The 23,778-nt window shown below is 37.5% G+C and overlaps 1 protein-coding gene across 1 annotated transcript in view; it reads left to right on the forward strand.

Moving 5' to 3' along the window:
• LOC308552394 (disintegrin and metalloproteinase domain-containing protein 32-like) overlaps positions 1 to 22,333 on the forward strand; it is a gene marked incomplete at both ends in the record, with an annotated part of 138,049 nt that extends 115,716 nt beyond the window's left edge. Inside the window, 3 exons of the mRNA XM_081127712.1 lie at positions 5,511 to 5,670; positions 17,936 to 17,974; positions 22,138 to 22,333. Coding sequence (XP_080983838.1) covers positions 5,511 to 5,670; positions 17,936 to 17,974; positions 22,138 to 22,333 — 395 coding nt within the window. The remainder of the gene's footprint in view (positions 1 to 5,510; positions 5,671 to 17,935; positions 17,975 to 22,137) is intronic.
• Between the last annotated feature and the right edge of the window lie 1,445 nt (positions 22,334 to 23,778).

The following is a 23,778-nucleotide window of genomic DNA, read 5'->3' on the forward strand; positions in this document are numbered from 1 at the left end:
TATGATTAAAATTATATCATAGTTGTCTTTCTCTGACTGGCTTATTTTGCATAGCATAATTCTCTCCAGGTCCCAGCATGCTGTTTCAATGGGTAAAGGATCCTTCTTTTTACAGGTACATAGTATTCCATGGTGTAAATGTCAGAGAAGAAGCTTGACATGATTTCAGTCTTCTTAAACTTGTAGAGACTTGTTTTGTGTCCTAACATGTGGTCTGTCTTTGAGAATGTCCCATGTGCATTTGAGGAGAATGCATATCCTGCAGCTCTGGGATGAAATGTTCTGTAAATGTCAGTTAAATCCATCTCATCTAGTGTGTGATTTAGAATTACTGTTTCCTTGTTGATTTTTGTCTGGAATATTTTTGATATGTCGTATTGTCATTATCATTAGTCTTTATATATCTTTCTTTAAAAATGTGTTTTAGCCCGGCCGGGCGTGGCTCAGTGGTTGAGCATCGACCTGGGATCCAGGCGATCAGGGTTCGATTCCCAGTCGGGGCACATGCCCGGGTTCCAGGCTGCAGCCAATCAATGACTCTCTCATCATTGATGTTTCTAGCTCTCTCTCTCCCTCTCTCTCCTTTCCTCTCTCTGAAATCAATAAAGATATATATTTTTTTTAAAAAAAGTGTTTTTATTAATTTTAGAAAAAGGAAAGGAGAGGGATAGAGAGATAGAAACATCGATGAGAGAGAAACATCATACATCAGCTGCCTCCTACATGCCTCCCTACTTGGGATTGAGCCTGCAACCTGGGCATGTGCCCTGAGAGGAAATCAAACCAGGGACCTCTCTGTGCACGGAATGTTGCTCAATCAACTGAGCCACGCTGGCCAGAGCTGATTTCCAATTTCAAAACATTGTGATCAGAGAATGTGCTTGGTATGATTTCAGTCTCCTTGAATTTGGTGCGACTATTTTGTGACCCAACATATTTTCTATCTTTGAGAATGTTCCATGTGCACTGAAGAAGAATGTATAATCTGGTGTTCTGGGATGAAAGGCTCTGTAAATTTCAATTACGTCCATTTTGTCTAATGTGTCATTAAGGCCGATATTTCTGTATTGATTTTCTGATTGGATGATCTGTCTATAGCTGTCAATGTGGTATTTATGTCCCTTACTATGCTTGTGTTTTTGTCAGTTTCTCCCTTTAGTTCTGTTAGTAGTTGCTTTATATATTTCGGTGATCCCTGATTGGTTGCATTCATAATGAGAAGTGTTATATCTTCTTGATGTAGTGTCCCCTTTGTGATTAAAAAATCTCCATCTTTGTCTCTTGCTACATTTTTTATTTTGAAATCTATTTTGTCAGGTGTAAGTATGGCTACACCTGCTTTTCTGTGGGTGCCATTTACTTGGGGAATCATTTTCCACCCTTTCACTTTAAGTCTGTACTTGTCTTTGCTACTAAGATGTGTTTCCTGAATGCAGCATATCATTGGGTTTTGTTTTTTGATCCAACCCACTTCTTTTAATAGATGGGATCACTTCATTTACATTTAGTGTGATTATTGATATAAGAGGATTTCCTATAGTCATTTTATCTTTTGTTTTCTAGTAGCTCTATGTTTCCAGTGTTTCTTTTTCCATGTGTTTCTGTCATTTTAATTTGATCGTATTCTAAATCCCCCCCCATCACTTTCTCTTTTTTTTGTTATATTTCTTAGTCCTAGATATTTTTATGTTTATCATTAGGCTTATAGAATAGCAAGTTTCATATATACAGTAGCCCTTTTTCTTATGATTGAACCTTATCTCCATTCAGTCTGTGCAAATTCAGTCTTTTATACCCCTCCCTTTTATGTGTTTGTAGTCACAAATTACTTTTTTGATGCTGTGAGTTTATTTCTAAGCTTCAGTAGCTCTTTTTCTCTTTTTAAAAAAATGTTCTTATCTTCTTTAACTTTTAGGTTATATATATCTAAGATTTTGATATCCTATTCTGAACATGAATTGCGATTTCAGGTTCTGTCTGTTAGTCATCTTGCTCATAGTTTTCTGTCTTTTTGTTTGAGGTAGAAGAACACCCTTCAGTATTTCCTGTAATGCAGCTCTTGTGGTAGTAAATTCCCTCAGCTTCTGTATGTCTGGAAAAGTCCAAATCTTTCACACTTAAAGGAAAACTTTCCTGGATATATTATTCTTGGCAGGTGATTTCTCTCATTCAATACTTTGAATATTTATTCCCACTCTTTCCTAGTTTGTAGGGTTTCTGCTGAAAAATCCAATAATAATCTAATGAGATTTCATTTATTGACTACTGTCTCCTTTTCCCTGACTTCCTTGAGAATATTTTTTTATTGTTATTTTTTGACAACTTTTTAAAAATATTTTGACAGATTTTTCTTAAATTTTTTTCTTGTTGAGTTATATATTCTGGATCTTAACCCCTTATCAGATATAGGATTTGCAAGTCTTTTCTCTTGTTTCCTAGGGTGCCTTTTCACTCTGTTGATTGTGTCCTTTGATGCACAAAAGTTTTTTGAGGATGTTGTAGACCCATTTGTCTATTTTTATTTTTCTTTCCTAGGCTTTTAGTGTCATATCCAAGAAATTGTGAAGTCCAATGCCATGAAGATTTCCCCCTATGTTTTCTTCTGGGAGTTTTGTAATCTTAGGGCTTACATTTAGGTCTTTAATTCATTTTGAGTTAAATGATGTATATGGTGCGAGATAAGGGAAAATTTATTCTTTTGCATTGGATATCCAGTTTTCCCAGCACCATTTGCTGACGAGACAGACTCTCCTTTCCCCATTGAGTGGTCTTGGCATCCTTGTCAAAGATCATCTGGACATATCAGCAATATACAATATTATACTAATATATATCATATTATATCATATCATATCATATTAATTATTCATTATACTATACCAATCAGTTATTGTTATAACTGAATAAGTGGAAATGAGGGAAGGCTCTTATAATATAATCAATATAGTAGGAATAATGGAGTTAAATAATTATCAATGGTTGCTAAAATTAGTGGGTGAAAGTTTTCTGAAGTCCCAGATACTTACATAGTTGTGCAAGGATCTCCTCACAAATTAGTTATTAATTACAATGGACACATAGTAGCTTAACAGCGGGAAAATAACCAGAGTGATCCAAAAGTAACAACACAATATTAAGAAAAACTAACAATAAGTGTCTCCTAGAGGGACAACATCACTTCTGTATGAGTATTTCAGAGTAAAAGTAAACATTTACACAGTATGAAGGTTGTATGATAGAAGCTGGGGATACCTTGAACAGAGTATTTTCCCCCTGTATGTTTAAGCCTTGGAATAGAGAAATTAGATTCATGTTCTTAAACTGAGATCTTAGGAACTGAGTGATATATTTTTTTGTATTATTTTGAGAAGTAGCATAGCACAGTGGTCAAGGGCAGGGCTCTGAAACTAGGTTTAAGTCCTGGCTCTATCACTTACCAACCATGTGGCTTTTGGCAAGTTAAATATCTGTGCCTCAGTTTCTTCATCTGTAAAGTAGGAATAACAATAGTTCTAACCTCAAAGGGCTGTTGTGAGGATTTAATGAGTAAATCCGTATAGTGTCAGAATAGAGACTCACACAGTAGACCTCATGAAGGTGTTTGCTATTATTTAGTAATGATTAATAACAGAAACCATCATTTCCTAATGTTATTCTATATCTAAGTATATGATGCCCGCTTGTAATACAAAAATCCTTTGCTTAAAAATCAAACAAAAGCAAACAAAATAAAACTTGATAATGGTCAAGGCAGTGTTATGCTCATCAGTGTTTAACGACCACTCCTGGGGGAGGCTAAAGTCCTCTTTTGTAAGAGCAAATACTTCAGGTTACCACAGAAGGACACTGATCTTGGAGATAGAAGAGATGTGTATAATCAGCTCTGGGAACTGGTACCAGCTGGCCTCCTGCGCACCACTGGAAGCGTCTCATTTTCAATGGAACTTAAGTATGTGTTTTTGAAATTGCACAGTAAAATTTCAGTTGAACATTTGAAGGTGTTAAATTTTCTTAATGCAAATATTGTGAGCCTTAATTCATGGCTTTATTTAGCTGTCGTGTGTATGTGTGTCTCTCTGTATGTGCATGCTTTTTAGGCAAAGAAATCAAGTATTTGATTTATAGGCTTATTTCTCTAAATAAATTAAACAAACAAAATTACACTAGATTAAAAATGCAAAAGCAAACTGGATGATCCATCTGATAATTTTACTTTTTATGAGAAAATATTTTTACATGATCATTTAAATTTTTAAAAATGATCCTAGGTATGCTCATCTTTGTCGGTATGCCATTGTGATCCTGGCTGGAGTGGTCCAAATTGCAGTCGGAGTTCCAGGGAAGCTCACAGAACAACACCAGGCAAATATCTATCTCTTTGCATATCCAGTTAATAAAATTCTCAAATAGCTAATCTTGCCCAAAACAAAGCTAGATTTTTGCCACTTAGGAAGAAACCACTGTTTGTAATTGAAAGGTAAGTAGGCTTCTTTCAACCAACGGAAACCAAATATGCCTTCTTAATCTTGCTCTTTTTTTCTAATATTAACTTTCAGATATCATGATTGCAGCTGAGAGTATCTTTTAATGCTTTTATCTGCTGATATCATTGACTTTCCTCCCTTAAGGCTACTGTTCAACATTTCCCCCTTCCTAAGTGATTCTGTCATCTCAGCTATAAACAATTACTCTGTGTCACTTTGTGTTCATTATAGAAGAAATAAAGGAAATTGAAGATAAGTTTTACTCTGAAGAAGTTTACAGTTTAAATGAGAAACATTCACAAATTGCTGTTATAGAGACATCAGAGGGATGCTAACACAGTGTAGTATTTTTTTTTTTATTTTTTTTTTACCGTGACTTTAGTTTCTGTTATTCATTCATTGATTTGGCAAATATTTATTGAACTCCTCGTATATGCTAGGTGCTGGTCGTATGGCACGAGGGATGTAGAGTAAGCTAAAGAAGTCCCTCTCCTTGTGGAGCTGAAAGAATCTGTTTAGGGACCATTCCGGGCGCTAACTAGTTGCAGAGTGAGGATTAGGAATCAATCTCCTGGCTTTTATGCCGGTGCCATTTTAGTAGCGCTGCGGTGACTCCATATAGAAAAACACACCCCCAAAGTCAAAAAAGTCAGCAATCTAATAAAGAAAAATAGGATATGCACAAATATAGTTTGATTCCGTGATAATGCAACTTGTAACAATGCAAACTTATTGGATAGCCTTGCAATTCCATTGTACCACATTGTATATCACTGACGTTTTCGGGCCCCATTTTGCTGTAGCTGCTGTACAGTATAGAATATGATGCAACTTTCTGGAACTTGGTTTCTGTTCTTTTAGAATGAGAGGTAGTAGAGATAGTCCAAAGTATTATGATTCTATTATTTTTCCATGTTACTTGAATCATAACAAAAAGAACATCATAATTAGTTTGGTGCAACTTAAAAGTAAAACTAGATAGCTTAACTGTTTTACTCTGATTTTTTCATGTTTCTTTATTTTTAGGCTTAATGATGGAAAGAGCTTTTTGGAAATCTGAAAAGAACCGGTGGCTTCTAGGTTTCTACATTGCTTTACCTGTTCTCATCATCACAACTTTAATAGCTATTTCATGGAATCGTTTGAAAACGTGGTTCACCAAGGACAAGGAATCCCTAAGTAGCAAGTAAGTTTGTGTTCTGAAGTTAAACTTTAGTACCACTTGAATCGATACATATGTAAGGCATTATCTTGAGCAGCAACAATACATTTTATAAAGATTCTTAGTACTACATCAGTATGTCATTTAGATGTGTATGATAATTTTGAATAGTTGAATTTTAGAGATACAGAAATTTGGGAGTGTAGTTTAAATAACTATCCAAAGTCATTGCCTTGGTAATTGAGAGGAAACACTGTAATGTATCTGCATCTATTTCTTTCAAATACCCTAGTGGTTCTCGGTGATCTTTGTCACCTTACAGGAGAAACACCAGAGTATTTGTTAAAATGCAGGTTTTTGGGCCTTCTTACACATGAAATATTTCAATTTGCATTGCTTCCTCATGTAAGGAATAGCTTTAAAATGATCCTCTGGGTAAAGTCTTCAGAAGGTGAATTTATAATTTAGGCTGCAGTATATTTTTAATTTTTAAATAATTTAAGCACAAAGACAGAACAAGGTGACAAACACCCAGTTGCCCACCATTAGAAAACAAATGTTAATGTTTTTCCTATTTCTCTTATGCAATGACCATTGCATCTACAGCTGCAATCCCCTTCTAGTATTAATTTCCTACCTGCAGAGAACCGTCTTTACACTGAAAGGTGATGTATGTTGATTTTTACTAGATGTGGCTGTATCCATGTACCATATCTACAGTCATATATTATTTTAAGTACCTATAATTTTTTATAGATACATTTTCTCTTCTAATTCTAATTTTATGTAGTTTTCCCTTTTTCTTTTTCATGAGGAGTCTCCTCAGAGGTTTTTATATTTTATTGGTGATTTGAAAAGTGCAAGTTTTGGTTTCGTTGAGATCTCTATATTTTCTTTTTTTTATTATCCATAAGTTACACTCTTTTCCTCTTAGCTGCTCTACTTCCCTTTGCAGTTTTAATTCTAACTTTCTTGAGTCTAATGCTTTATTTATTAATTTTCAGTCTTTCTTATTTTCTAACATATGCTTTAATAACTAAAACTTCCTCCTTTGTATATCATATTTTAGATTAACTTGAGAGAGAGAGACAGAGTGAGAGAGAGAAACATCTACCAGTTTCCTCTCGCACTACAAATGGGGATCAAACCCTCAACCTTTTGGTGTAGGAGAAGATGCTCCAACCAACTGAGCCACATCAGCCAGGGCCCTTTGTATATCATTTTATAATTGACATTTAGTTCAAAAAATTAGAAACTTCCAGTATGGTTTCTTGTTTAAATCATGACTAACCTGTTTTTTAGTGTCTATTTGATTTATTTTTGTTGTAAAAATTATTTTCCAATTTTATTACGTATTGGGAGAGACTGGGCCTTAACCTGTTTGTTTACCAAATGCCAACAGCATGCTGGGTGACATTGTAGACACTTCCAGTTTTGCCATGGTAACATTTGTGGGGCATTCCTTTTTGAACAGTGCCCATTCCCTTGATGTCTACAGTATCACCTTTCTTGTAAACTCGCGTGTACGTGGCCAAAGGAACAACTCTGTTTCCTAAAAGGCGTAAAGAATGTATAGCAGGTGTCTCTTTTTTCTCCTTTGTGTTGGAAATTACTGGAAGCTGGTAGTTCAAGCTGAAAGGCCCCATTTATTAATTGGATTGTCTCGTTAGTGAGTCATTCACTAACATTTGTAAATGGGCTGTTTCCCTATTATTACACTTGAGTATTTTTATATATTCTGGAAAGAAGCACTTTATCATATATATGATGTGCAAATACATTCTCCTACTCTGAGACTTGTCTTTTCATTCTTTCAAGTAGCAAAAATTTTAAATCTTTTGAAATCCACTGTATCACTTTCTTCTTTTATAGATCATGATTTTGGTGGTGTACTTGGGAAATATTTGCATAACCAGAATTCATGAAGATTTTCTCCTATTTTTTCTCGCAAAATTTTATAGCTTTAGGTTTTGCATTTAGGCCTATGTTCAATTTGAATTGTGTTTATATAATTAAAGAGGTATGGATACAGTGGGTTTTTCTTTTGCATAGGAATATCCAGTTGTTCTAATACCGTAGCCTTTTAAGCCTCATTAAGCAGGATTAGAATTGTCACCACTACTGAGGCAATACCCTTCTGAGTAACTGTCCAACTCACCATGACTTATGAGATTTTCTCCTGAGGTGAGGGAAACAAACTATTCCTGTCCCTGTGTGAGCACAATGGATTGCTTCTTTCCTTCATTTCAAAAATTTTTCCCTCTGGCTCAGGTGGTTTCCTCACTTGCACTCAATTGCCATTTTTCTGCTTAAGACTCAAGGGGGACCCTCCACCATGTTAGGAGCTCTCAGTGTGCAACTCTTTCCCTTTCTGCTATTTTGTCCTGTGAATTCTAGCTGCCTTTCCCTTCCTAGACCCCCTGTTCTATCACCTCAGCTCAGGGAAACGTCTGGCTCTGCCTGGGTCTTCCTTGCTGTGCTGCAGCCTGGAAACTCACCAGGCAATAGGAAGGGTCAAGTACAGGTCCCATCCTTTTGTTCCCTTCTGTCAGAGGTCACGATCCTGCACTGACTTATTAAATGTCTAAAAACCGCTGTTGCATGTATTTTGTCAGGACTTTCAGTTGTTTCAGGCTTGGGGGAGGGTAAATCCAGTCTGTTACTTCACCTTGGCCAGAATTGGAAATATGTCTTTGTGGTTATAACTGCATGTCTCACACTCTACTTTATTTCCTCAGGTCACTCTTTCATTTCACCAACTCTTCTTCCATCTTTATCCTGAGTTAGTCCTATGGAATCTATTCTTGCAAAGATCTTTATGGATATCCTAAATATTCTTATATTAAAGTTTTAAAAATAATTTGTGTTGTATTTCTTGGTGTGTGACTTTGTTGATTTGCTGTGACTGCTGATGCCCATGGTTAGTGGTTTGTAATCACAGACTCTTTTATCCTCAGTGTCTGTGAGAGTTTTCCCGTGAGAACTCTGCATGCCCTTGTTGAAGACACATACATCTGGGATGTTCTATTTTTGCTTCTTTTATAACAAAAATATTTAAAACAATTGCTGTGCATGGTGTTCAGGAATTTGTAGTTTATTAACTGGTATCCTTGACAGTGTACTTTTTAAAGACTTGTGATTCCTACTTATCTCATTGATGCATTTTCTCATCTATATATCCTCAGTTTTATTTTTCTTTTGCTGTGTTCCAAAGGCCCCTGGTCAGAGGTGTTTTTTAATTTGTTTTTGTTTTTGTTTATCTTGAGACAAACTTTTTATTTCTCCTCTTGTGTGGGCATGTTTAAGAAAATTAAATTTATTGGGGTGACATTAGTTTATAAGATTACATAGGCTTATTTTATTTTTATTTTTTAATTTATCTTTATTGTTGGAAGTATTACAGATACCCCCTTTTATCCCCCCATTGACCACCACCACCCTGCTCCCGCCCCCTCCCCAGGCCTTCACTGCACTGTTGTCTGTGTCCATGGGTTATGCATTATATGCATATTATATAGGTTTCAAGTGTATAATTCTTTGGTCAGACTGCTCATTATCCCTATTTCATGCGTGGTACAGTCCTCCCTGGCTCCCGGGTTTAATTAAGGAGCTCACTTAGTTTGCCTACATTCAAAGGTCTCAGACCTGACATCTTTCTAAGGAAGGGGGCTATTAAATCTCTAGACCCAAAGGTGTATCACTGGCTTAGATATCCCTGCAGTCATTCCGTTTTAGCTTCTGCTTATCCTTTGAACTCTTGTTTTGTTTTTGTTTTTCAGTGACCTTGGACATTATTTTCTTTATTGTTATTAATCTCAGCTATGTATTAAAGTTTTGTGTTAGTTTTTTCCACCACTCCTCTAATGAGAAATGGAAATGGGAAGATCTTTCCTGACTACCCTGCAGGATTGTCTAGAAGTCAATAGGGGTTTTAATTTACAAAATGTAGCATTTCTTATGAATGAATAAAAAGTTAAAAGTTGAGGTATGAAAGTAAGAATCAGGCGTTCAGAGGCAAACCTACATTTTGTGTTTAGGAGTGACAAGCAAAAGAGCAGGCTAATCTGTGCCTTGCTCATACTCTCCTCACTGGGGTTTGACATTTGCACTCTTTCTGGATGAGGGATGTGGGCAAATAAGGTTATTTATTGGCATCTTTTTTCAGTGACCTTGGACATTTATTTTCTTTATTGATAACCAGTTTTGTAAAAGAGATAATACTGCTTATAAAATAGCCTTTCATTCATGCAGTAGGCAAACTTTCCAAGGACTATCTTGAGACATTAATTTCTGTTATTTTAATATCCAGATTAGAAGGCAGCATTCACACATATACCACCAGGTAATTAAATTATAAAGTTCCTTAAGATACATGTTGAAAATTAAAAGAATGAATTAATGATTCTCAATTAATTTCTACGTATTGCTTGAACTCCTGCAATTGGTGAAGTAATGCCCTGAATGCAGGATACTAACATATAAAAGTTTACTTTCAAGTAAATTAGTCTTTTACTCATTTGAAGAGGTCTACTTTGAAGAAATAAAGAATAAATTAGCTGACTCTAATAAGAGATAGTATGTATAAATAGTAACAAAAAAGGATGTGCAGCTGTACCTTGAAAATATTGCAGGTTTGGTTTCCACCATTGTAATAAAGTGAATATTGTAATAATATGAATTACATTATATTTTTGGTTTCCTAGTGCTTGTAAAAGAATTATGTTTATATTATATTATAGTCTATTAAGTGTGCTGTAGGACTATGTATTAAAAAACAGTGTACAAAGTTTCATTTTAAATACTTTCTTGCTAAAAATTGCTAGCCATCATCTGAGCCTCCAGTGAGTGTGATCTTTTTGGTGGGGAGTGTCTTGCCTCCACGTTAATGGCTGCTGACTGCTCAGGGTGGTGGTTGCTGAAGGCTGGGGTGAGTGTGACAATTTCTTAAAATGAGACAACAGTGAAGTTTGCCTCATCAGTTGACTGTTTTTTCCCCCCAGAAATGATTTCTCTGTAATGTGATGCTGTTTGATAGTATTTTACCCACAGTAAAGCTTTCAAAATTGGAATCAGTTCTTTCAAACCCTGCCACAGCTTTATCAATTAAATTTATGTTGTTATCTAAATCTTTTGTTGCCATTTCTACAATCTTTACAATGTCTTCAGTACAAGTAAATTCTATCTCAAGAAACCACTCTCTTTGCTCATCTGTAAGAAGCAGCTTCTCATCTGTTCAAGTTTTATTAGATTGTAGCAATTCAGTCACATCTTCAGGCTCTACTTCTAATTCTAGTTCTCTTACTATTTCCACCACATCTGCAGTTGTTTCCTCCACTGAAGTCTTGAAACCCCTCAGTCATCCATAAGGGTTGGGGTCAACTTATTCCTGTCAATGTTGATATTTAATTTCTTTCCATGAATCACAAATGTTCTTTATGGCATCTAGAATGGTGAATCCTTTGCAGAAGGTTTTCAATTTACTTTGCACAGATCCATCAGAGGAATCACTGTCTATGGAAGCTATAGCCTTACCAAATGTATTTCTTAAAGAATAAGACATAAATGTTGAACTTACTCTGATCTGTGAGCTGCAGAATGAATGTAGGTTTAGCAGGCATAAAACCAGCATTAATTTTGTTGTACATCTTCATCAGAGTTCTTGGGTAACCAGGTGCATTGTCAAGAACAGTAACATTTTGAAGGACATCTTTTTTTTTTTTTTTTATGAGCTGTCTCAAAACTGGGTTTAAAATATTTATTAAACCATGTTATAAAAAGATGTGGTGTCATCTAAACTTTATTGTTACATTTAAGCAGTTAAACCTTAGAAGATTTAGCAAATTTCTTAAAGGCCCTAGGTTTTTTTTTTTTTTTGCACTGGAAAATGAGCATTGGCTTCAGCTTAAGTCACCAGCTGCATTAGCCCCTAACAAGAGAGTAAGCCTGTTTTTAGAGCTTTGAAACTAGGCAATGACTTCTCTCTAGCCATTCAAGTCCTAGATGGCATCTTCTTTTAATATAAGGCTGTTTCATCTACACTGAAAATATATTGTTTAGTGTAGCCCCCTTCATGAATTATCTTAGCTAGATCTCCTGGACAACTTGCTGCAGCTTCTACATCAGCACTTGCTGCATCACCTGGTATTTTTATGTTATAGGCATGGCTTCACTCTTTAAACCTCACAAACCTACCTCTATTAGCTTCAAACTTTTCTTCTATAGTTTCCTCACCTATCTCTACCTTTATAAAATTGAAGAGAGTTAGGGTCTTGCTCTGGATTAGGCTAGGGTTTAAGGGAATGTTGTGGCTCGTAAGATCTTCTGTCCAGACCACTCAAACTTTCTTCCTTTCAGCAATATGGCTGTTTGCTTTCTTACTATTCATGGATTTATTGAAGAAGTACTTTTAATTTTTTGAAAACCTTTTTCTTTTCGTTTGCAAGTTGGCTAAACTTTGAAACAGGAGGCCTAGCTTTTGGCCTACCTTGGCTTTTAACATGCTCTATTTATTAAGCTTTATAATTTCTGTCTTTGGATTTACATTGAGAGATGTGAAACTCTTTCACTTGAACACATTGTAGGGTTAGAAACTGGCCTAATTTCAATATTATTGTGTCTCAGGGAATAGGGAGAGCTGTGAAGAAGGCGGCAGACAGTGAACCAGCTGGACAACGGAGCAGTCAGGACACAGACAACATTTATCAATTAAGTTTACCATCTTTTTTTTTTTTTTAAGAATAGTTTGCCCAGTCGGGCATGGCTCAGCAATTGAGCATCAACCTAGGATTCAGGAGATCGTGGTTCAATTCCCAGTCGGGACACATGCCTGGGTTGCGGGCTCGATCAGTGACTCATCAATATGTGTTTCTATCTCTCTCTCTCCCTCTCCTTTCCTCTCTCTGAAATCAATAAAGATATATTTAAAAAACAAAAAAAGAACAGCTTTTTGATTTTGTAGAGAGAGAGGAAGGGAGAAAAGAGAAATATCATTGTGAGAGTGCAAGATCAATTGGCTGCCTCGTGCACATCCCCTAATGGGAACTGAGCCAGCAACCTCTGTGTGCACTGGACGATGGCCAGCCAACTGAGCCAAACCAGGCAGTGCAAGTTTGCCATCTTGTGTGGCCAACCTTTATGGTGTAAAAAACAATTACAATAGTAACATTAGAGATCACTGATCACAGATCACCATACTACATATAACAGTGAAAAAGTTGGAAATATTGGAAGAATTAACAAAAGGTGACACAGAGACAGGAAGTGAGGAAATGCTGTTGGAATAATGGCATTGATAGGCTTGCTCCACGTGGGGTTGCCACAAACTTCAATATGTAACAAAAAAGCAAAATCTGTGAGGTATAGTAAAATGACGCCATGTAAGATATATAAGATATGCCTGTATAGTGCCCACCACTTGGATTACAGTTATGTGCTGCATAACGACATTTTGGTTAACAATGGACTGCATATGTAATGGTGGTCCCTTAAGAATATAATGGAGCTAAATTTCCTGGAAGAAATGAAAGGAAATTTTTTTTCCTCATGGGAGCAAAGCCTGTGGGTCTTGCCAGTGGATTCTCTCTCAGTCAATTTTGAGTGTACAAATTGCCTTTCAGTCTGTCAGCCAGTGACCTGTTTTCAGCACAGAGGGCTTGTTCCCTCAGGGCAACACAGTGAGAGGGTGGTACGGCCCTCCCAGATCTAGCTTGAGGGTCTTCAGAGCACATTGCTGTAAATTCTTTGTTGAGGACCCAAGAGCCTGTACAAGGACACAGGTCCACAGGAGCTACCTTAACAAGTATTCGGTGCTTCTGCCACTTTAGTGAAAGCTTTCTGTGGTTAGTGTGGAGCCAGCCTGTCCCTGTACTTTGGAAATGTTTTCAAGTTGTAATGATGTAAAGCATAGATGAGTTGTATTTCTTTCAGAAATTCAATGCCAGAGAGAGCTCTTTGTGACAGATAGGGTCAATGGAACCAAAAACAAATTTCCAAAGTCAAACTATTGAGTTCTCAGTTCTACACCCTCTCCATGTTAAACATATTTGATTTTTTATGACTACCACAGTGTTCCTTAATCTGACCACCGCTCTAACGTGCAGTAGCCTAAGGCACATTGCGAAAACAGTCCTCTACGTTCTTTTGTCTCTTCATCGTGATTTCTTACTCCTACTGATCCTCGGGCCACCACCTTTCACGCCCTCCTGACAGTCACTATTATGGTGATATCCGCCTTATGCATTGAGTTTCTCTTCGATATTTCCAACCAATTCAGCCCACATCCCTGTTCATGGAACCTGGAGCCACACTGACAGCGTAGATGTTCTATTTCTGACACTGTCAGAAGGAACCCGGGGGAGGGCTTGTGGGACAGTGTTTATAAAGTCTACAGTTGTGCACACTAATGTCCTAGGCCTTCACATTCCCTCACCACTCACTCATTGACTCACTCAGAGCAATTTCCACTCATGCAAGCTCCATTTATGATAAGTGCCCTACATAGGTGTACCAATTTTTATCTTTTATGCCACGTTTTTACTGTACTTTTTCTACTTTTCAACATGTTTAGATACACAGATCCTTCCATTGTGTTACAGTTGACTACCGTAGTCAGTCCAGTAACATGCTGTAGATGTTTGTAGCCTAAGAGCCATAGGCTATACCATCCAGCCTAGGCATGCAGCAGGCTATAAACCGTCTAGGTTTATGCATGGGTACTCTATGATGTTCACACAATGACTAAATCACCTAAGGATGCATTTCCCAGAATGTGTCCCTGTTCAGTGATGAATGACTGGTATATTCATGTACTGCTTGGGTAAACAAACAAGCAAATGCATGATATTTGATAGAGTGTGGCAGGGCTCATGTATAAATTTCTATAATAATTATGGGTTAGGGAAAACTAATTTCATTGACTAACTGTGCTCTTTTTTATTATTAAAATAGCATTGTTTCTTAACCATAAATTCAGTACTCTCTTTTATAACTGCTGCACCAACATTCTGTTTGTTAGATTTACCTGCTATAACTTTTTCATAACTTGGTCTCTTAAAAACATCTTGCCAATGGGATTAAAAATCAGTAATCTCAAGAGTTTTTTAGTAGTTGAATTTAATATATTTATATACTGATAATATGTCTGCTGATATATTTAGATTGAAGTCTACCATTTTATTTTTCTCTATTGACTATACTTGTCAATACTTTTTCTACTTACTTATATTTATTATATCAATTGTGCTGTTATTGTTTTTTCTTCTCATCTATTAATTTGGTCGTTATATGTTCTAATTTTATTCCTTTAGTTGCATTCTTTGGTTATTAAATTATTATAGTACTATTCAATTTTTAAATTAATGTAGTTAATTTTGCAATTATATATATATAATAAGTACTTACAATCTTCTTATAATATATTAGTGTGTCTGTGTGTAGTAAGCGGTTTATCTTATTTGCCTGCAATTGTCTCTGTTTTATTTTCACTCTTGAATGTGAATTCATGTATTACGGACTTCTAGGTTGAGAGTTATTTTGCCTCAGCTCTTTGATGGTATGTGAGTGTAGCCTGGCATTTACTGATGATGATAAATCTTGTTACTGTGTTGATTAATTTATCCCTTTATTGTTAATACGACTTTTATCTATAGTAGCCTTTGCATTTTTATGGCTACGTAACAAATTCCCACACACTTAGTGACTTCAAACAACATTTATTTATTTTGCTGAAGTTCTGTCAGTGAGAATCTGGTGAATTTGTCTGGGTTGTCACAAACTGACCTGAAGGCCAGGCTGGGCTTTTAGCTCATTCAGCTTGTAAGCAGAACCCAATTTCTTGCAGTTGTAGGTGTGAAGTACCTATTTCCTTGCTGTCTGTCTGCTAGGGACTCCTCCTGCTCCTAGAGACCATCCACATGGCTTCTCAGGTATCTCCCTTCATCTTCACAGAAACAAGGGCATGTCAAGCCTTCCTCAGGATTTGACTCTCTCTTGCCTCCTCTTCTCCCACCAGCAGGAGAAAACTCTCCCTTTAAAGAGTTCACTTGATTGGGTCATGCCCACCAAAACAATCTCTGAATTTGAAGATCAACTGATTTGGAGCTTTAATTACATTTTCAAACTCTCTTCAGAGCAGTGCTTAGAAGAATGTTTAAATACCCAGGGAATGGGAATCTTAGGGGGCGGGGGCCGCCTTTAGAATTTGGCCTAACACAGCCTGGAAAGTTTGTTTTGTTTTTTCCCCCATAGAGATCTTGTTTCATTATAATGTATTCTGGTAGAGATTTAAAAAAAATAAACTGGACTCTTCTTTCAGTGTGAAGACTTACACCTTTCTTCAGTTTGGAAAAGTTGTAGACTATTTCCCTTCCAAAACTGAGTCTCCTCATTCTAGGTCTTCTACGTCTGATTTTTTCCATGTTTCTAAGCTGGTCTTTTATACACAGGGGTGGGCAAAGTAGGTTAAATTACCAGCCATCATTACCTAAAAGATAAATCAAAAGTAAGCATATGAAATAATAATAATAATAAGACAATACATTTGTCTTATTACAAAACAAATAATACAATAATTAAACAACAAATCATGATAGTAAACTATGCTTTGGGTACTCACAACTATAAACCTACTTTTGCCCACCACTGTATTAGATTTACAGTTGTAAGTTTGCGAAACCGAGAGTTTATCATTGTATTATTATTAATTATTTTATTATTTTCCATATGAACAACTGTAAACTTACATTTGCCCCACCCTGTATTTCTGTTTACCAAGTATTCTGGGTGATTTCCCCAAAGAATTTATCTTTTAAATTGTTCCCTAAACAATTTAAAAATCAGCCATTCCCCCTCCCCCAAGTTTTGTCATTTCTTGTTTAATGGATTTTGTTCCTTTATTGATCTCTGTGGAAATCCTAAACATTCTTTTGTTTTAGTTTTTCTGTTACCTGTAATTCTTGGTGTATGACTTCTTTAGTTTGCTCTGGCTGTGGACATTACCTCTAAGTGGCTTTCTACACGGCTGTAGTGCCATCTTATGCAACCATGATTGTCTCATGAGAATTCTGCATATCCCTCTTTGTAGAATCCTCCTTGTGGAGATTATTTCATGTTTTACCCTAAGTCATAATTTTTTACAGCACTTGTTAGACCTGGAGACACAGAATTCAAAGGAAGCATGAATTGGTATCCTGAACCTAGATGTGTTAAAGACTTGAGGACCCTGTTTCTCTGTGTGATTTTATACATGAAATTTATATATATATAAATTCTATTTTATTGTTGAGAGTATTACAGATGTCTCCCATTTTCCCCCTTTCCCCCCTCCACCCAGCTCCCACTGCACCCCAGCCCTTCCCCTGTCTATTGTCCATGTTCATGGGCTATGTATATAGGCATACAAGTTTTTTGATTAATCTCTTTCTGCCCTCCCTCCCACCTTCCCTCTGAGATCTGGGTGACATTTTTGTTATCCATACATATCCTTAAACCTTTTTAAGCACTTGGGTTCTTGTGTCTCCAGGCGATCCTTTTCCATCTACACTTCTAAAGAAATTTCCTTGCCGCATCCTAAAGCCTAATGGTGGCAGCTTTTACCATCCCTGTTTCATGGACGGTATGGCCTTTCATGGCTTCCAGGTTTAGAGAAGGTGAGTTGCAGCTTTCTAGGAGGTCTCTGCTCCTTATGAGCTGATGTGTACAACTGATTGGTGGAACTCTGGAGTCATTCAGCTTCAGTTCCTAGATACCTTTTGGGCTTTCAATTCCCTCTGCTTTTTTCAAACTATCTTAGAAATGTCCCTTTCTCTTTTAAATTTTGGTTGGCATTTTCTGTCCTTTTTCTCACCATATCTCTGTGTGGGTTAGGAGGGGGCATGACCCTGTCACCCAGTCTGCTGGATTGTCTAGAAGTCTGGGAGGGTTTGAAATCATGAGCAGTACTAATTTGTTCATCAGTGGATAAAACATTAGGTTGGAACCAAGAGGCCAGAATCAGGCTTCAAGATCAAGCGCATATTCTTTGCTGGGCAGTGACAAGGGGAAAAACAAACGTGTTTCCTTGCTCATCTCCCAGCTGGGGATTTGACATTTATATTCTTTACAGACATAGAATATGTGTAAATGAGAATGTTGTTTATTTGCATACCCTAATTTAGTAATCACTTGGGGTTATTCATTAGTGGTGATTAGTGGTATAAAAGAGTTAATTCAGGTTATAAAATGGTCTGACTTTCATTTTTTTAAACACTTTTTAAATAATTAACTTAGAAGCATTATTTTTATTCTTATTTAGATCCAAATCAGAAAGCAGCAGCCAAACAGATACTGTCATGTAAGTAAATTAGGGGTTATTTCTTAAAATGAGCTTGTTAAAAACTAAGATGAACCAATTGATAATCAGCAATTAATTGCTAAGAATTAATTGAGCAGCAAAAATTGGTACAGTACTATACTGAAAAATAACCTCTTAGTATTTGCCAATCCAGTAACTTGTGAGTATTTATCTAAATAAATAAATATCTTCATTCCTCCAGTTTGTTAATGTATATTGGGAGTTTACTCTTGGATGATTGGTTTGTTTATTGAGCTAACTCATAAATGAGGAAGTTTACTTCTTTATTTGGAAACTCTCCAACTACAAACTCAGTATGTATGCTCATGAATAGCTGAGTGAATGCTTGCTTACCATGGCCACTGAAGAAAAACATCATAAAGGAACAGTAATTCTATGTCTTCCATAGCCTCTCAGTATTAATTAGATGCTCCTCCATTACCTGAAAGGTGGAAATCTCTATATAATAATACAATAAGTGTTTAATTTCTGACATTTAACAGTTTTGTGTTTGGGTTCCTTCAGCAGATACATATTTGGGAGTTTTCACTCCTCCCTCTCTGACTTAAAAATTCTTCATTTACTTGGGTAGGACTGGTGTTTTATACCTTCTAGATTCCTCCAAAGTCCACTGCTATTCCAAAACACATCCAAGTCCACGGAGTAAACTTTTTAGGCTGCACAATAGGTTGCATAGTTCCTCTTATTCCAGAACAGGTCTTCTTCTCCAAAAGAATGCCTGCTGTTATCCTTTACCCCTCATTACTATTATGACCTTCTTCTTATGGTGACAGTGTGCAGTCCTGAGTTACTAACAAACTAAGAAAATGATTTTCATTGTAGTGTCCTCCCTGTGCTATGGAGCGGCCATATCATATGGTGCTCAAATGCAGCAGTGGGATCTCAGTTAACCTTTTCCTCTCCTTGGACTTATGTCTTATCATCCTCTGCCACTTTAAAGGGTAAAGGCCAGGTTTATTTTGCTCAGCACTGGGTAGCCAGCATGTAGCTGAGTTCTTGGCTAATGGTAAGTGCTTAATAAATACAGTTGACCCTTGAACAACACGGGTTTGTACTGTGCGGGTCCACGTGTATATGGAGTTTTTCAGTAAACATATAGTGTACCGTAAGTTTATTTTCACTTCCTTACAATTTTTGTAATAACATTTTCTTCTCTCTAACTTACTTATTGTCAGAATACAATATATCACACATATACCATACAAAATATGTGTTAATCAACAGTTTATGTTATCAGTTAGGCTTCTGATCAACAGTAGGCTATTAGTAAAGTTTTTGGGGAGTAAAGTTATATGCAGATTTTTGACTGCACAGGGTTGGGTACCCCTCACACCCGCATTGCTTAAGGGTGAGTTATACTTGTTGAATGAATGAATGATTACTTTTAATCTTCACACACATAGGCAGCCAAACCAAACCAAACGCACAAACAGAGAAATACGCATACAGCCTTATACCTACAATGTTATAACTGCCCCATTTCTTCCTCTCTCATTATATCATCTTTCATCCTACCAACTTATTAACATTACTCATCTCTCTTGGGAGCCTTATTGACCTACACTGAGTGAGAGACGATAGGGTTACCCATAGGAAAATGTTCCTTTCAATTGGAGTACAATTTGGAATGTTAATTTACAGGTCTAGTCTTCTGGCCTGGTGTATACCAGAAATATTTTAGGAATATTATTTTCATTTAAATTTGAATAATGTCACTTGACACTGTTGCTGTGCTTTACTGACATAGCATCCAGTATAGTTTTCAGATTATTTATTTATTTATTTTTGCTTAAAACAAAAAATATTCATTCTCTCACAGTTCAGGAGCCAAAAGCCTAAAACCAAGTTGTCAGCAGGATTGGTTCCTCCGGAGGCTCTGAGGGGAATTTTCCCCTGCCTTCTCCTAGCTTCTGGTGGTTGCCAATGGTCCTTGCTATTTCTGGCTTGCTGCTGCGTTACTCCAGCTTTTGCTTCCATCTTCACATGGCTGTCTTTCCCGTGGGTCTGTATATCTCTGCATCTCTAAATCTATCCTTATATAGTGACGCTAGTCGTTGGATGAGGGCCAACCCTAATCTAGTATAACTTTATCTTGAACTTATTATAGCTGTAAATGCTCTATCTCCGAGAAAAATCACGCTCACAAGTACCTGGTGCTAGGACTCCACCCTATCTTTTTGGGGAACGCAATTTAATCCACAACATTGATAGTAAAAGAGTCAGAAGTAGCATCTAGGTTTTTAATTTTATTTTATTAAATTTATTGAGGTGACATTGGTTAATAAAATTATCTAGCTTGTCATCAGTATATCAACAAACAGCAAGTGCTGGCAAGGATGGGAGGAAAGGGAGCGCTCATGCACTGTTGGGAATGCGGACTGGTACAGCTAGTATGGAAAGCAGCATGGAGTTACCTCAAAAAACTGAAACTGGAACTGCCTTATGACCCAGCAATTCCACTTCTGGGAATATATCTGAAGACACTGAAAACACCAATTAAAGAGAATCTCTGCAGCCCTATGTTCATTGCAGTGTTCTTTACAGTAGTCAAGATTTGGAAGCAGCCCAGGTGTTATTAGTAGATGAGTGGGCAAAAAAGCTGTGGTACATTTACACAGTGGAATGCTCTGCAGTTGTAAAAGGTAGGATCTCTTACCCTTTTCAACAGCATGGATGGACCTGGAGAGGATTATTCTAAGTGAGATAAGCCAGTCAGAGAAAGACAAGTACCGTGTGATTTCACTTATATGTGGAATTTAATGAACTGAAAATCAAAATAAACTAACAAACAAAATAGAAACAGACTCATAGGTACAGAGGACAGACTGACAACTGCCAGAGGGAAAGCGGGTTGGGGGAGGTCGAAGAGGGTAAAGGGGACATAAATGGGGATGGAAAGAGACTTGACTGGGTGGTGATCACACCGTATTAAGTAAGGGCATTTGATGATCAGAGTAGTAGGAGAAATCTGAGTTTTGGAGATATAAAAAATAGCACAGATAGGGAAAGGATGGGGGGTAAAACTATACTATCACGGAGGCCTCTCGCGAATCTATCTGTGTCGTCTCCTCTGTCAATGAACCTCACTTAGGTTGTCTTCAGTTTTGTCTTTCTCTTTTGCGTTCTTCTTGTTGGGGGCTCTGACATAAATCTATGGATATAAAAATAGGAAAGAGGCCCAAGAGTTTGATTTTGACACTTGATAACAATTAGTATAAAAATAGAAATGTGACAGATATTTCTCTCTTACCGAAACTTTCAAAGGAAAGACGAAGAAACTGCCATAAAAATTATGTTTTCAGGTTGTATTGTATCTCACTAAAAGCGGTATTTCCCTATTCATTTAGATATGAATCTCAGGAAACCACCTAAACATGAAACTCTAGGTAAGTACATTAAGATATGTCTCAAAATAAATGTTGAAATTACAGTGAAATTCAAAATCCACAACGAATTCCTAAGTTATTTATTGGGTAGATGAATTGGCAAAGTCCTATACCAAAAATAATTTATTAATTTTTACTAACCTTGTTATTAATGGGTATTTAAATCACTTAGTGTTTTGTTTTTGGGGGGTTTTTTTTAGTTTCTTAAAATTCTCTTAAGTTCTCATTGGGAACTTGCTCTTGAGGATAAAGTGGAGTTAAACTATTGAATCGAATGAGATATCAGATATGTAAATTAGCCTGTAAAATTAATCAGGGCCACTTTATCCACTAGGCACTGTAGTGACAATGCTTAAGGCCTGTGTTTCCAAGTGCCAAAAACATTATTTATAACATGAAGGACAAAAATGATTGCTGCAAGATATGAAAAAGTAAAATTAATGTATTTAAGCTTCTAAAAAATTCAAAGATTATATTCACGAACATTTCATTGTATGTAGAAAAAAAAGTTAGATTTTCTCATTTGCAAAGGCTTCTAATCAAATATGATGATTCCTGAAAAATTGCAGAAAATTGTGGAGTAAGTTATAGCCACATAACCTCACAAGCAAAATTGTAAAAATTTTGGCCACAATTCTTGTTGCTGCCCTCTGAATTTCTCACTGGGCATTACCCCAGCTGTTTGTACGTTGTGCGGCAGAAGAGAATTTACTTGCTGTCAGTACTTTAAGCACGTGTGTCTTTGTTTTCCTCCAGAGTAACTAGTACTTTCTTCGGATGGCCATGGATAATGCTGAGTGACTCACTGAGAAATGAAAATTCCACCTTCTCTCTTTCGGTCACAGCTGAAGAAAACAATAAACTGAGTGTGGAACAGTTTGCGTGCCTGTCTGTTTTTCTCTCTCCTCCACCCCTGAGCCTGCACTTCTGTCCTTCCAGGGCCCTTACCTGAAGGTGGTCATCTTAAGCAGGACATTTCCACCTACACTCAGCTCCTGAGCTCTTCTCCCCGGCTCTCCCACCACCCACTTGGGTTTACTGTGGGGTTAGCACCTACTGCTCTTGTTCAGGAAGGGCTCTGGGTGGTGGGCCGTGTTCCTCCTCCTGGTCCTTCTCATCAGACTTGGCTGACTGGGTGCAGCCTCATAAATCCAGCTATTTGCCCACCTGACCCTCCCCGCGACCCTGAACCAGGCTTCTGTGAGAGGCTGTGTTCGCTTTGGAGGCTGCACTTTATTTAATTCCAGGCCTCTTGCTTTACCCACCACCTTTCTCTTGCCCCTCTGCTGGGTGACCCATAGGACAAGTCAGTGACCAAACTATAGGGGTTCACTTGCCTGCGTGCAGCAAAATCCAATGCACACAAACAGGAGTTTGCAGCAAAGAAAGTAAAGGTTTATTTAAGGAATGATGCCAAGCTGGGAGACAGTCAGGTCTAAGACCTGGCTCCCCAGTGGCCTCCAGAGGATAGATTATATAGGGAAATAACCATTAGTCATGGTGGTGAAGGGAATTGAGGTCATGAGTTCTACTGATCGGTTGGGTTCAGGGTAGGCATAGTTGATCTTTGCATCTGGTCCTGATGTCAGCCATGTCATTGTTCTTCCTGGTTTCGTGAGGGTGTGGTCAGTAGGGCCATTCAGCTTTCATGGGCCTGGGGCTGAAACAAAACTGAAGTGAAGATATTATCTTTATTTTGAGAAAACTCTGTTCCCTTGATCAGCAGAGCTGAAGCTTTATTCTTAAGAGAGTTGAATGGACCAGAACCTGAGGTCGTAAGGGAGGTGCAGGCCAAAGTCTGCTGCTGCCTGTGTTCTGCCCAGGACTATCCAGCCTGAGCTAAGAAGAGATCCTCAGCTGGCTTGTACTTGTGTTGGGCTCACATACCTAGGAGAGGCCAAGCTGTGAGCCTTGGTTGGCTGCAGCTAGTGCGGGCCCTGGGGCCACTTACAGAGAGAGACAGGTTGCTGAAGCCAGATGCTGCTTGTTTGAGAGATTTTAGGAAAGTCTGAAGTTTGAGCCAATACAGGCCATTTGTATGAAAAAGGCATTGAAGTGGCTTGGCTGGGCCAGCAAGTTGGGTGGAGTGGGGTCTCTGGGAATCAGCAGGGCAGGGGAAACAGTGTGAGCCAGGTTGATGGAGACTCAGATATGGTGCCTGCCTGCAGGCTCTGTGGGGCGAGGCCTCATCAAAGGAACAGTGAGCTTTTGAAACCAGAACAGTGTGTCCAAGCTGTTGCCTGTCACTACCAGAGTCAATAAGCAGAGACAAGGTTGCCTCTTTGGGGTGCTTTTATTCAGGTACTGGTGATCCGAGGGGGAGCGGCAGGTAGAGTACCCTGAAAAATTGCTGTGACGTCTCATCTCAAGCTACACTTTAAACAGGGTTAGAGGGTG

Source organism: Miniopterus schreibersii, assembly GCF_964146895.1.
Source record: "Miniopterus schreibersii genome assembly, chromosome: 2".
In the NCBI taxonomy this organism is placed as follows: Eukaryota; Metazoa; Chordata; class Mammalia; order Chiroptera; family Miniopteridae; genus Miniopterus; species Miniopterus schreibersii.